Source organism: Drosophila nasuta, chromosome X (assembly GCF_023558535.2).
Source record: "Drosophila nasuta strain 15112-1781.00 chromosome X, ASM2355853v1, whole genome shotgun sequence".
Taxonomy (NCBI): Eukaryota; Metazoa; Arthropoda; class Insecta; order Diptera; family Drosophilidae; genus Drosophila; species Drosophila nasuta.
Window position 1 is genome coordinate 16122596 of NC_083459.1, and position 14571 is coordinate 16137166.

Here is a 14571-nt window from a genome sequence, read left to right on the forward strand (position 1 = left end):
AAATCGCATTTCTAGCAATAGTAAGATTTTTTTGTTATTTTTATTTACTCGTAATATTAATATTTTATTATGCATTTTCATTTATTTATTAAAGCACGATTTGTTAATTTGCAATTGTATGAAAACAATGATTCTGTAAACCGATGATTATTTCTGTCAATAGCTAGCTTCCAAAAGTTGCTTATCTCTTATGAACCTCCCTAGTTTAGATAATGCTTTCTTTTTCACTGTATAACGCAATTGAACGCATCTTTGATTATTTGAATTGTTCAATATTTTTCTTCTTCTTTTATGGCATACATTTTGCAAAGCATGGTAAACCGTAAGATGCATTTTGGGATTTTATCTTTGTGTGGACTGATTGATCTAAAAGAACCCTCTACATTTTTAATTTTTTTTTAGCTATCTCGGTGCACTATGAAGTCTTCAACATTTTAAATCAATTTTGAGTAAATAAACAAATTGACTTATGCGAACAATTTAATTCGTTTTAAAAGCAGTTGAAATAAAGCTTAACAACTGGTCTGATTATACAAGAATTTGTGTATTTTTGTGTGTCTATCACATTACATCCCGTTGAGCTGTGCTCACATAACACAAGCCTTGTGACAAGCCATTTAAAACGTGGCGAAACCAATCGAACAGATGCGACAACTTTTTGAGTGCAATACGAGTATTTTGGTGTCTTTGCTCGACGATCCGATGAGCTGCTGAAGTTGCTGATGCTGCTGCTGTTGCTGTTGCTGCTGATGTAATCGCGTCCATAAAGCAAACATCCAGCAAATACAGCAAACAATTACTGGCTGGCCGCATCATCATCAACAGCAACAGCAACAACAGCAACAGCAACCACATGCACCAGCTTTAAAAGCTGCACCCAAGACCCAGTCTCTATTGCAGTTTTTTTTTTTTGGCATCAACGTCTTCACGAAATGCGGCTCAAAAATTATGATTTGTGTGGCAGTGTGTTTGTTGTATGTATTTCGCTTGCATTTCAGAAAGTCTCTCTCCAACTGTACAATTTATGCAAGTAGGAAGCGTTGTCAATATGCCACAGCAGCAGCATCAGCAGCAGCCACTTCAACAACAACTGAGTCGCATCTGCCGTTTGTTAATGAAGTTGCCACCAAGTTGGCTGCCACTGCCAAACAAACTGAGGCCCTAATTGTTGCATTGTGTGTTGCGTGTGTGTTGTGCATGTGTGTGTTTGCAGTGCGGTTTGTTTGCCATCAATTAAATGCGCAAAATCTGCCCAAGTTTCCGCTCAAGGACTGTGATTACGTTAGACACAAGTTTCGCTTTATTTCCTGGCAAATTTTCGACCTAACCTTATGACATTGAACTCGAGGATCAATTCGTGTAATTGGATATTAAGACAAAATTTGATAATGCACAGGAAGTAACTATTCACTTAAATTATGTCCATAAGAACGGAATATTTAAAAATGTGTATTATTAAAATAGTGCTGATTTTAATATACATTTCTAAATATTCCATATTTCGCACATCATTTATTAAAAATAAATGAAATGAATTCGAAAAATGTATAAAGCAAAAATGACCATAAAATCATTCTTAGTTTTAATTAAAGTGCTAATCACAAGAGCTATAAGTTTCCCCTTTATTCTAAATAGTCAAAATAGTGTCGATAATAATAAATTCTTAACCTTGTTAAGGTAGTAAGGATCACCTTTCCAGTTAAAGAATTATCCTATTCACTTCATCAATGCAAAATGAATATATATTTTTATTGATTTATCTTTGACATTTCTACACGATCCTTTGGTGTGAACAACTCCATTAATTAAATGAATAATAAGCCGTTGCAGAGTACATAGCTGAGATACTTGTAGCCGATAGACCAACTAACTAAGTGGCAAGCAAATTGTATGTTACTCGTATACAGATAAGAAAAAGGTCGTTTGTTCAAATGCAAATGAACTTTCCATCGCGTGTGATCTAAGACATTGTTATTATTCTCTTCTCTGTGAAGACAACAATGTTGTTATAGCTGATGTGGCTGCCATCGCCAATTTAGCTGAGAAGTTGCGAAAAAAAAAGCAAAATAAATAAATAAATGGTCGACAGAGCAAAACGTGTTTTGAGGCACAACAACAGCACAGCGCGAGTGCAAAGTATCTTCATTATCTCATCAAAATCCCATTCATTTTGCGGTAAATTGAATTATTCGGTAGTGTTCGAAAAGTTAAGAGCCGTTAAAAATGCGCAATAAGTCGCAGTTTAACTCTACAATTAAAGTAAAAACAACAAATTATAAAACAATATAAGCAAATTGTAATTTGTTTATCGAGTTATTTGCGATTGTACAATTTATAGAGCTTGGTTAAATTTTATGGGTCACATTTAGACAATTGCTGAAGATGAATGTGTGTAACCTTGTGTGAGCCCAAGGGCTCGATGCTCCAGATGCTCCATAGTATCTCAAATATAATAGGGAACTCACCTTCGGCTCGGAATCGAATGCATGTCGATTGTTGTGTCGCTCTACAATACAAATATTTGTTTGCTACTTTTCACTATAAAATACACTGCCAGCTGTGGAGTTGCATGCAACACGAGCTCAATCTTTCAGACTACTTTTATACCAGCTAACCATTGGGTAAAAGGGTATTATAACTTTGTGCCTCCAGGAAATGTGTGTAACAGGTAGAAGGAGGCATCACCAAACCTACAAAGTACTTATATCCTGATCAGCATCAATATCCGAGACGATATAGCCATGCCTGTCCGTCAGTCTACCTGTCTGTCCGTCCGACTGTATTAACACCTAGATCTCAAAGACTGTAAGAGATAGAAAGCTAAGAATCGAGTAACAAGCGTAATTTAGGTAGACACAATAGCCTCTATGATTCCTGGTTTCGATCACATAAAAATTGTAGAAGTTATTTAAGAAATACTGGCTAAGAAATAGATGGAAAGTTGCTTGGACTAACAATCTTGTATATTTTGAATGTAATGCTACATCAATGTACCAAATATAGCCATTGGTATATTTTAGTATTTTTTTAATATATTAATTTGGTATATTTTAAAATTAACACTGCACTGTTTTGCTTTTATTCAAAATGGGTAGCGAATATCTCACAGTTGATCACACTCTGGATTTAGAAAATGTTCAAATATTATATATATTTCATTTTGTTATTGCCGATTTCATGAGTATAGTGTATTCGCTAGTCGTTGTGCTGACTCTTGCGATTATCGAGTCATCTTTGCAGCTGCAGGGGCAAAGCCCACGGTTAACCTTCTGCAAATGGGCGATGGGCGATGGCGACTAAGCTGCATTATCATTGCCGGGCATTATGATATTTCATATTTTATGGGCCGCATCTTCACACACACACACACACACATACACACACAGTTGACAACAAAAATACTGTAATAAATTATGAACAATAATAATAATAATATATAGTATAGTAATAATAATAACAGTGACGTATCTATAATATGCATGCATACAAATTAACTGACCGACTGACACTATTGAAGCGATGACTCGACTCAAAGGTACTCAGACAGCAGACAGGAGTGCAAGGGAGGGGACAGGGGATAGGGGACAGAGGAGAGGCAGAGGTGGAGGCGAAGATTGTGCAACAGGCTAACCCACTGACGATTGGGTCTGATCAACATTTCAATTGCTGTTTATTTGCCTATCGAAGCGAGATCAAAGCGAATTTGTAAAAAACGCAAAAAAAAAAAAAAAAAAAAGAAAAAGAAAAAAAAACTTTCAAACAATGCAACCGATTGCCGATTGTCGATTGCGACGACGCGACGATGGCGCGTGATATTCGGTATTACTATTTGGTGTTGTTTTATTTTTCGTTTTGATTTGATTTTTCTCATCTTGCTTTCGTCTCCTTTTCAAATATTTATTTTTTTATTGCTATTATCGTTATCTGGTGTTTTAGCTGGCACTTCATTTCGACCAACTAGATTACAAAACTGACGAAAAGAAACAAAAATACAGTTGAGCGACGTTTGCATTTTGCCGCCTTTTGTTATGCCATTTCTCTTTTCACGCAAGCCCACAAATCCAAAATCCAGCAAACCCAATCTGAAATCTTTTAACCCAATCCCAACGCTCGACTTGGTTGCCAACTTTAATGCGCCAATTAAATTGCCACTACTTGTGGAGCAGTCGCTACTCGTGAAGATCAACTCTTGCTTTTGCTTTTGCATCGTGTTCGAGTTCGAGTTCGCTCTGCAATTGTCTTTATGCAAATTCAGTTTCGATTGGTCGACGTCGTCGCTGGTGGTGCTTGGCTTTTGTGTCAGCTACAGAAATCGTAATGGCCATAATAATAACCATAAAATGTATTCATCTAAAATGAAAGGTCTCTCCAGATTGAATCTCGTGACGATAACACTCGGCTATCATCAGGCACCCAACTCAAACAACTCAAAAAAAAAAATATTGCGCCAGTTTTTTTTCTGTATTTTTTGTTATTGTTTTTTATGACTTTGAACTTGAACTGGACAGAAGACCAATAAAAATGATCTTTCTAAAAAGAAATTTCGTAAAATGAAAGGAATCACACCTAAACAATTGGATCAGCTATTCACACGCCAAACACCAAACGCCAAACGCCAATCAATAAAAAGGTGTCAATAAAACGCAAGGTCGATTACTTAGCTTCGATTTGAAAAGTTATTGTCATCTGTCAAATGGTTGTCATCGATAACGATGCATAAATCTATAACCCACTCTGGCTGACTTTAATCCTTATTTAATGAGCTGAAAACGATTGCCCTGAGCATGGGCAAATATCATTTATTTTTAGTAGTTTTAAATAGAATATAGAGCCTCTTTTCGAGAAAGTTTAGATTTCTTTTTGTACAAAAAGTTGTTTTTTTTCTCAGCATTTCCTTAAGTATATTTACCTATCTCACTATATATATTTGAACATATCTCTATCTATATATCTATATATCCATTTATTTATCTATCTATCTAACATATCTCTCAAACTCTCCATATATCTATCTATCTTTCTATTTATCTATCCTATCATTGAATTTTTACTATCACTAGCAAAATAATGCCTTACTCAAATATAGCATGATTATTAGATTGAGATATTGTATTGTGGTCGTAAAATATAAAATTCAAAATGTACTTTATTTCGACTTTTTGTAGGTTATTAATAAGTGTAACAATCGAATACAATTAATATAAAGAAGTCTTTTGGGATATGTCTAGAATAATATATAACGCTATTGTTTGTATTGGTTTGTAAATACATGGATTTTTTTTATGAAAAAGTTTACGAAGAATACTTTCCATTATAAAATCATTTGCAATTAGGTCTTGTTGTACTATTGATAAACATCACAAAAAATATGTGTACTTTAAGCTATGTGTGTTTAATTAGTTTGCACTTAATTCAAATGATTTGCGCCATTCCCAACCAATCACTGCGGGTAGTGCAATAAACAATGCTTTATAAAAAAAGCAAAACAAAAATGTGCACATACAACTATTCATACAAGTCTGCTGCAGATACAATTGTATCTCATGGATAGTGTGATGCTGCTCTAGAACTTGCTTTATTGCCATTATTTATAACTATGCATTTGCGTACTCCAACTGGTCTGGCATTTCTTAACGTCTGACAACCTACACCTTCAACCACACACACATACACACACACAGACAGATACATTTATACACACGTATATGCACTTACATAGATGCATACGTGTGGTGTCATTGCCTGTGAACTCGTCTATGACTCCCGTTCCGCACGCTCTCATCCCGCTGGCTGACTGACTGGCCAAGTGACTTGGACTTGCTGCAACGAAGACGCTGCTGATGTTGTTATGGTTGTTATTGCTGCTGTTGCTGCTGCTGTTGTCGTCGTCGACGTCGTTTGCGTCTGCGTCTGCGTCGTCATCGTCATCGAGCATAAAAACCAAGAGCGGCGCCAGCGCCAACCACAGTTGGTCGCGCGACTTTTGAACGCCTGCACGGATCGTAGATCGCATTGAGCTCGAGCCACGTTTCCAAGTTTCCCACAATTTTCTCAGCATCGTTTTTTTTTTTTTTTTTTTTTTCTGTTTCTGTTACTGTTACTGTTTAAACGGTGCTATTTAGCATTTGAATGCAATTGTGCGAAAGGCAATTTTACAATCACGCGTAGCAAGTGAAGCAGCAGCAGCAGCAAAAAGAAAACATCTCGAGAAACGGACAATAAGGAAAGAAATATTGTACAATTCGCGACGTAAACTGTAAACGAATACATGTGAAAATTAATATTTAAATGTGCATTGTCTGAGAGCAAACAAATCGAGAGCAAAGCAACGAAATCATCATCTGCAACAACAACAGCAACAGCAACAGCAACTAAAGTGAGCCGAGTGTCGAGAGCCGAGGAACAATGAGATTAGCATTGCTATTGGTATGTATTCAAACCAAGCAAGCAGGAAATGCAATTATTCCCCTAGAGCCAAGTCCCCAGTCCCCCATATATCTTCTCTTGCATAATCTGTGCCACAGCCTCCAACCAACCGCAATGCGGAAGACACTTTTTTCTTCTTTTTCTTCTTGTTTTTTTTTGGGGAGTGTGTGTTTGATCAGCTTTTATTCTCAGTCGCTTACACCTACATTCAACACTCGAGATCAGTTAGAAGACTTTTTGAGCTATGCTAATTTAATTGCCAACGCAAAAGTTGCGCAAACGTTCGGGGGCGGGGGGCATGACCAACGTCAACGCCAACGCCCACGCAACGTAACGCTTCCTACTCCTCCTGTGCCGTCATCCGTTTGGCTGCTCAATTAATTTGCATTTGCAATTGTGGCCTCTCAGAGCCGGCTTGGCCAGCTGCAAGCCATAAGCTGCCAGCTGCCAGCGTGTGTTTCACTTTTGTTTGGGATCGAGAAAGGGGATGGGGATGGGGAGGGGGAGGAGCAGCAGTTAGGAGCTCGGTTAATGGCTGCAACACGGTGGAAAGTGCGCGCACAGTGGGAGTTGAAAATTGGAAGTTGGCACCACAAAAACATAAACAAAAACAAGTTGCCCAGTTCGAGGAGCAAACGTTTGGACGGTGTCGCAGACAGCGAGGTTCAGTGATCCTGACAACCCCGACTGCTGTGCCAATATACCCCACGAAATACCCTATTAAAATATTGCTTGCCTAATAAGGTTGATTAACTAGAATGACATTGCAAATTTACTCAATGAAAGTGAAAGCAACGCGAACTTTGTTAATTAATCTAATTGATCATCTATTATGTTTAACAATTTGCATTTAAAAAGCTTAAAGAATTATTATTATTATCATCTTACGTAATATTTCATTGATATGACAAATACAATTATTACAGTAAATTAAATTTTATGCAATAAAAACTCCAACAACAATATATTTCTATTCACATTGAAATAGTCAAAAGAATCACTACTACAAAATTGTTCAGTTTAAATGTTTAAATTTATAAATACACAATTAATTGAATATTCTTTAAGACTATAAGACTATATTACTCTGCTATAAATGGTTTCTTAATATTAATATATATTCATTAATTTTCTTTCACAAAAATATATATTTAAATGCTACTAACACTTTTCTTTTGCATAACAATTTGTTTTATTATATTATATATCATATATGTTATATAAATATTTTTTATATTGTCAATTTTCTTTACTTCCTATATAAAAATATATTTTTATTTTCACAATTTTCTTTATTTTTCTTCAAAAATTTTACTTACTTTTAAACCAAATACATATTACAAAATCCTTTAATCCCAGCTTAGCAATGGAGAATTTCCACAGCTATGCGAACGAGTGCATAGACAAGATTTGTTGCCAGCAAATAAATTTCAAAAGCCTGGCTAAACCCGATATCTTAACTCGATCAATCAAGAAACTGAAACTACTGCAAAAAAAAAAAGCGAAATTTGTATTTTAGATTTGCAAATGCAAACTGGCTCACCCTGTATAGCAGCTTTTGCCAGTAAAAAGCCACAAAACAATTTCGAACTATCTGCACAATCGACTTTCAGCTGCCAAATGTAAACGAACTGCAAACAGAAAGATCCCCCCCCCCAAAAAGTCTCTGCCTGACTGTGTATTACCAACTATTTCTTTTTCTGTCTCTGCCTCTGTCTCAGTCTCTGTTCAGCAAATATGTTAATCGCTTCGCTGAGCCCAGAGCCAGAGCCAGACAGTAACAGCAAACAGCTTATCTCAACGGAGTTCGCCCTTGCCCTTGCCTCGTGCTTGGCCTAAAGTTGCCTGCGGTTCTGTTCGCTGACCTCGCTGCCGCATCCAACTAAACTGAACTGAACTGAACTGAATGACAGAAGATTGCCAGCGGCAAGCAACGATCTGATCAACGCATTGAGATAGTTCCAGTTCCATATTAGTTAGCTAATTGGGGCAACGTTTTATTAGCCCCGCTGCCAATTGCCAAACAAAAATATTTACGCAAATGTGCGGCGGGTTTGTAATGAGAACTCGTTTACTATATTGTGGTTAGCTCGGGTTTTCATGTGGCATGTGGCAAATACTCCAAAGTTGTTGTTATATAAAGGCGGCACAGGATTAACTGCAATTTGAGCTTTTGTTGTTGAATTTACATTTTATTGTTATGGTTTTTGTTGTTGCATCATTTCAACCAACAACAGCAAAAGCAACAGCAGCAGCAGCTTCAACGATTATTCACTGTGGAAGCTGAGCGATGTAACAAACGGTAAAACAACATCAACACAACATCGGCCAAAAAGATGAGACTACAACTAAATTTGACGCGTTGCGTGGCGCCAGCGGCAACAATTTCTACTTGCTGCCGTTGTTGTTGTTGTTGTTGTTACTGTTGCTGTTGTGATTTGTGCTATTTGCGATGTTCAGTGCTGCACGCGTGTCGTGCCCCAAACTCACGCATGTGTTTTGCAATTACATTTAAAATGGAAAACGAAAATCTTTTTTGCCAGAAATAGTTTGCCAACAAAGTTCTGCCTGAGCTGCTTGACAGTTTGTTGTCACATTCTGCAAAGTGAAAGGCAACAACAGCAAGAGTCTTTTTTTTTTAATTAAATTATTGCGAAAACTCTTTTGCCGACGAAAAGATAAATCAATGCTAAGCGAAAATGACAGGCGGATGCCGCACAGAGAGAGAGAGAGCGAGAGAGAGAGAGAGAGTGAGAGATACATAGAGAGCGCTGACCAAGAGCGACGATCAGCTACTGGACGCATTATATAAAGCGTTCAGTTCAACAACATAACAACAAAGATCACATAAATTCACATGTAACGCGCGAAACCCGTCGACACTTCCTCGCCTCCCCACGCCAACTAAGCGCCGTTCACAATGCTAACACTTGACAGAAATTATTTTGCTATCTATTTTTTGATGTTTTTTGTTTTTTTTTTTTTGTGTTTTTTTTTATACATTCCAAGCAGGTGCGCCCGTGCAGCAAGTGTACGAAAGTCTGCCAAAAAAAAGTCTTCCTGCTTAGCACACACACACACAGACACACATGCACAACTCGTTGAAATAGAGTTACAAAAATTAAAAAAACTAACTGTATTGCAACGCGCTATTAAATGATCTATCATGAGCCGGAGTCGAGTCAAGTCGAGTCGAGTGGAGCGGAGCGGAGTTGACTTGACACACTGTCCCAGTTTCGGATTTATCGTCGCGCTGTAATTGAGTGACAAAATGCAATTAAATTTTTAACTATTATTGCAGAGTTGCCTCTGAGCATGGGAGATACAACATATACACTATTCGAATCGTATGCAAAGTGTTGAAATTATAGACACGACAAAAGACGGCGCAACTCATTTAAATTCCGCAAGTCCCAATAATCAAAAAAATACAAATACAAATGCGACTAGCTGATGCGCTATCACAAAGACACACAAAATGTTTTGTGTGTTACAGTTTTGCAAATTTTATTCAAATATTTTGCAAATTTTATTCGAAAACAAATAAATTGTTGAAGTACTTAACAAAATATTACAAATCAGTCTTATGAATAAAGTTTATGATTTTGTATTTAATTCAAATTGTTTTAATAGATTTAAAATTCATTGACCACTATTAAGTTATTGTTAAAGAATACTTCAGCACTTTACGCTCTCTTTTTTTTTGTTTGTTTTTAATGATGCAACGTTCAAGCTGGCCAAGAATGCCGCATTAATCTAACTCAGCCAACAGCTGAAACTATGAATCCATAAACGACCGGAAACATCAATTTTACAGCTTAAACATACTGTGCTCAATTTGTAAGTCACTCGTTAACAGGAAAACCCAATTGAATTATGTTCGATTATAATACGAAAGCAAAAAACAAAAGACTTAAGACACGAACTTGCCAAAATTGCTTCCCCTCCACACACACACACACACACACACACACAGACACACAGCAGCAACGACAATAAAAGCATCAACCCCCTTTTAGTGAATTATGTATATATTAGACTACCTCACAGAAAATAAAAACATTCACTTCATTTATTCACTTCATTTATTGAAGCCACATCTTGGCTTAGACCAAATGTCAAATGTGAAACATTTGTCTATACAACTGCGTGTGTGTGTGTGTAAAAGTGTTTGTTTGATTTTATTATTGGTGCTGCTGAAAGCATCGTTTGATTTTATTGATTTTTGATGATTTGGCTTTTTGTATCGAGACCATTCGATAGCCAAGAGCGCAAAAACAAAAGAGCTTTTGGCGCAATCGAAGCGCCATTCGATTGTCTCTCGATTGCGCCTCACCTTGAGCCCAAAAGAAAAAAAAACACATTGAAGGAGACAAAGCTGCCAGCGAACAAAAGCGCACAGCAGCAGCCACAATATTCAACTCTCTATTTTTTGTGTTTTTGTATTTTTTAAGAGTACTCTTTTAATTTTCTTCGCATCCTTCCATTTTTTTACAGTGCACACTCAGTGCAGCGCTGTGCTTGGCCAGCGCTGTGGGACAGCCGACAAAATCATCAGCCGGCGGCTATCCCAAAAAGGTGACCACTCTGAAGAAGCGACCCACGAAAACACCCAGCACAGCGGCTACCTCAGCGACGGGTGCTCAGACAACAACCACCACAAAGCCGAGCAAGCCCCGCGTCAAGATTGCGACGACCAGCAAAACGGCGACGACCAAAACACCCGCATTGGATGCGAAATTCAGCAATTTGCCGGCCGATGATCTGGAGTTCATCAAGGAGCTGGACAAACAGTTCAAGCTGCATGGCAATAAGATCAAGATCAAAGTGGAGCGCGACAATTCGACCAACGGCAGCGGCAATGGCAAAAAGCGCACCATCGACGGTGAACTCGGGTCAGTGACTGCTTTATGAGCAAAGCACAACATTTGGTTGGTTGCTTTTTGCAGCTCAAACCAGTTTCAATTAGTTCAATCAATTGGCTGTAGTGTGTTTGAGAGTATTTGAGGCAACAAAAATTTGATGGTTAACAGCAAAGTGCAATGAGATCAGCTTATAGAAGCAACTTTACAATTTGGTTGTCGCTGACATCACATTTTATTTACATTTTGATGCATTTTATATATTTCTTAGCTGTGCTTCTGTAACTTCATTAAAAGCGGTATTCATTTTAAAATATACCATTTTCATATATCAAAAAATACTATATTTGGTATTTTGATATAGTACTACATTCAAAATATACCATAGAATGCAAAATATACCAAAATGTTAGCCAAAGCAACTAAAGCCAGTAGTAAATATGTAGGTGTTTTTTACCCAATACTATTTCTTAAATAACATCAACAATTTTCAGAAATCATGAAGAATATAGTTGTTATTGTATTTACCGAAAATTCCTAACTTTAAAATTACGCCTTGCTTTGATTAATTTTACAATTTTAATACAATTTAGATTTATTTAGATTTAAAAGTAACTTTAATATATAACAAATATACATAGGTTTCCAATATTTATTACAGAAAGCATTGGTATATAATCAAGAAAAAATATTAACATTAAAATTTGCTGCAATTTTTAATGTTTCATTTGTATATTCATCATTAATCATTTTCATAATTCCCGCAATCTCGTTTAAGTACTCAACTTTTTAAAAATATGAAAAATGCAATTTAATAAAATGCACAAGTTCAATGTCAAAATGCTGACAGAAGTGAAGGGCAAAAAGTTGCAGAACTGGAAACGAATTACCAGTTTGCATTTGAGCATTAAGCTGACCACGATTAAATGGACAAACAATAACGCAATTAAATTGACTTTTACAGCTATGGCTATGCGCATCAGGGTTACGACTACACACCGCCCAAGTTCATGTTCTATCCGTACTCGCAACATGACATTCCCGCCACCGAATCACCCGAAGCCTATGCCTATTCGCCGGCCGACTACGAGCAGCCAGAGACAACGCAGCCACATCAGTCACATCAACAACAACAACAACAAGTGACCAGCGTGACCATTGAACCATCCTATTCGTATGAGCTGAAGCCACAAACCAGCTACGAGGCCCAACAGCCTGTTGCTGTTGAGCAGCATGCACAGCCCGAGCAGCCACAGATTGACTTGCCGCAGCCACAGCATGAGGCGGCAGCTGGCGGCGTCGGCGGCGGCGGCGGCGTCGATGAGACAGCTGGCTATCAGGAGCCAGTGATTGTGTTGCGCATTCCCGGACCCGCAAAGTATGCGGCACATTTGCAGACATTGTTGCAGCAATATCTCGAAATACGTGCGGCACAATATCTGCAACTGTTGCAGGACGCCGAGCAGCGCAAGCATCAGCAGCATCAAGCGGTTGAGTTGCAGCCACAGCAGTCTTATGCCCCCGTCGAGCAGCAGGAACAGGCGCATTATCACCCCGAAGTGGCGTATGCCCATCAATTGGCGCCAACGCCACCGCCCGTGCAATACGGTGCCATCGATGATGTGTATCAGACGTACAAGGGTCGCCAGCAATTGCAGCAGCAGCAGCCACAATACGAGCAGCCCGCCCCAGAGGCGTACTATGCACCAACTGGTTATCCAGGCCAACCAACACAGTTCTACTATGCACAGCCACAGGCGCAGCCGCAGTACGAGAGCAGCTATCAGCCACAACTCTATCTGATTGCCATGGCGCCACAGGCGCCACAATACGCTGAGCCAGCGCCACAACAACAGCAGCAGCATCATGAGCAGCAGCAGCAGCAGCAACCTATCTATGTGCCAGAGCAAGAGCCACCAACAGCGCCAGAGGCACAGCCAGCCGATCAGCATGAGCATCATGATCATCATGACCATGAGCTGCCCATCACCGAGAACAATCCACGTGCCACACACACCAAAGTGATCTTCAATGGCCAGAGCAACGGCGCCGACTACGCGGCCAACATGTATGTGCTGCCCTCGCATCGTCCCTACGTGGAGGAGCATCAACAGCATCCCCATCCCCACCACCATCAGCTTCATCATCATTCGCAACAACAGCAAGTGGAGAGTGCTCATGTGGATGTGGAAGCCCCAGCGGCTGATTATCAGGCTGGCAGCGAGGAGGCGATGGGCATCACACAGCCGCCATACAATTATCACGCGCACGGTCTGAAGATGCCACATCATCAGGTGCGGCAGGGCAAACGGGCAGCCAAGGCGGAGCATCAGGCCGATACTCAGTTGCAGCAGATACGCGAATATGTGCGCGAGAAACTTGGAGCCGAAATGGGTTCGGCGGTGGAGTACAAGACGACGCAGCTGCTGGAGGGTTAAGCTCGTGCTGTTATTTGTTAATATTGTATTTTATGTACATTAAAATTCATCATTCTGTTGTTTGTGCTATGCCAGAGAAAAGAGAGAGAGAGAGAGAGACGGAGACGGAGAAAGAGAAATCTATCATTAGTATTTATTCTATTGAGGAATCAAGGAGCGAGTCAAGGAGCGACTAAAATCTATTTCGATTCCTGATTTCCATCAATTTCAAATTCATCTCGCGTTGTTTTGTGCCCCTCCCCCCCCCCTCCCCATCCATTAACTTCATAATCATGCCACCATATGCCACATGCCACTTGTTTTTATTATCGTAATCCAATGATTATTATTACTTTAATTTCTTATAAATTTTTTTTAAATATTTTTGTTAATCGCTAACAACAACAAATTGTGTTAAATATGTGCAATAATTAGATTGTAATAATGATAATGTGCTTTTGACTTTATTTTTGCACAAATAAATGAAATAAATAAAACCAAATTATGAAAGCTGTTTGTGTTTTTCTATTATTCTTACTTGTAAGAAAATATCATATTTATATGTTAGTTTTTTGGTTTTCAAAACCAATGCTGTATGCTAAAGTCAAGATAGTATTTGTTCACTAAATTTATTGATAACCTCAGTCATAAATTATATACCTTTAACTTGTGTTAAGTTTTACTTTTTCTGTCCCAAAACTATGCACTTATTTGCAGTGCGACGTAATTACCAATAATTTCCTATTCAACGCTTAAAAGTGCATTTTTATTTCGCTGTCAGCCTAAAAGCATGCAATACTTTTTGTTCCACACTAATTACATGCAGCAGGCAGACAGGATAGCTGCTTATCGAATTCAAAAAAACA

General features: G+C 38.4%; 1 protein-coding gene across 1 annotated transcript; it reads left to right on the top strand.

Annotated features, from left to right (window-relative positions):
• Window positions 1-5979: 5979 nt before the first annotated feature.
• Window positions 5980-14192, top strand: LOC132796927 (uncharacterized). The gene is made up of 3 exons (XM_060808290.1): window positions 5980-6426; window positions 10924-11321; window positions 12253-14192. Exons 1-3 carry the CDS (start codon window positions 6406-6408, stop codon window positions 13724-13726), a joined length of 1893 nt encoding a protein of 630 aa, XP_060664273.1. The 5' UTR covers window positions 5980-6405; the 3' UTR covers window positions 13727-14192.
• The last annotated feature ends 379 nt before the right edge of the window (window positions 14193-14571 follow it).

Bases quoted from the DNA above. Each gene is read 5' to 3' on its own strand.
- LOC132796927 (XM_060808290.1), top strand. From the start codon at position 6,406: ATGAGATTAGCATTGCTATTG. The intron at 6,427-10,923 runs GTATGTATTCAA...ATTTTTTTACAG, and splicing joins TGAGATTAGCATTGCTATTG to TGCACACTCAGTGCAGCGCT. The intron at 11,322-12,252 runs GTCAGTGACTGC...TGACTTTTACAG, and splicing joins ACCATCGACGGTGAACTCGG to CTATGGCTATGCGCATCAGG.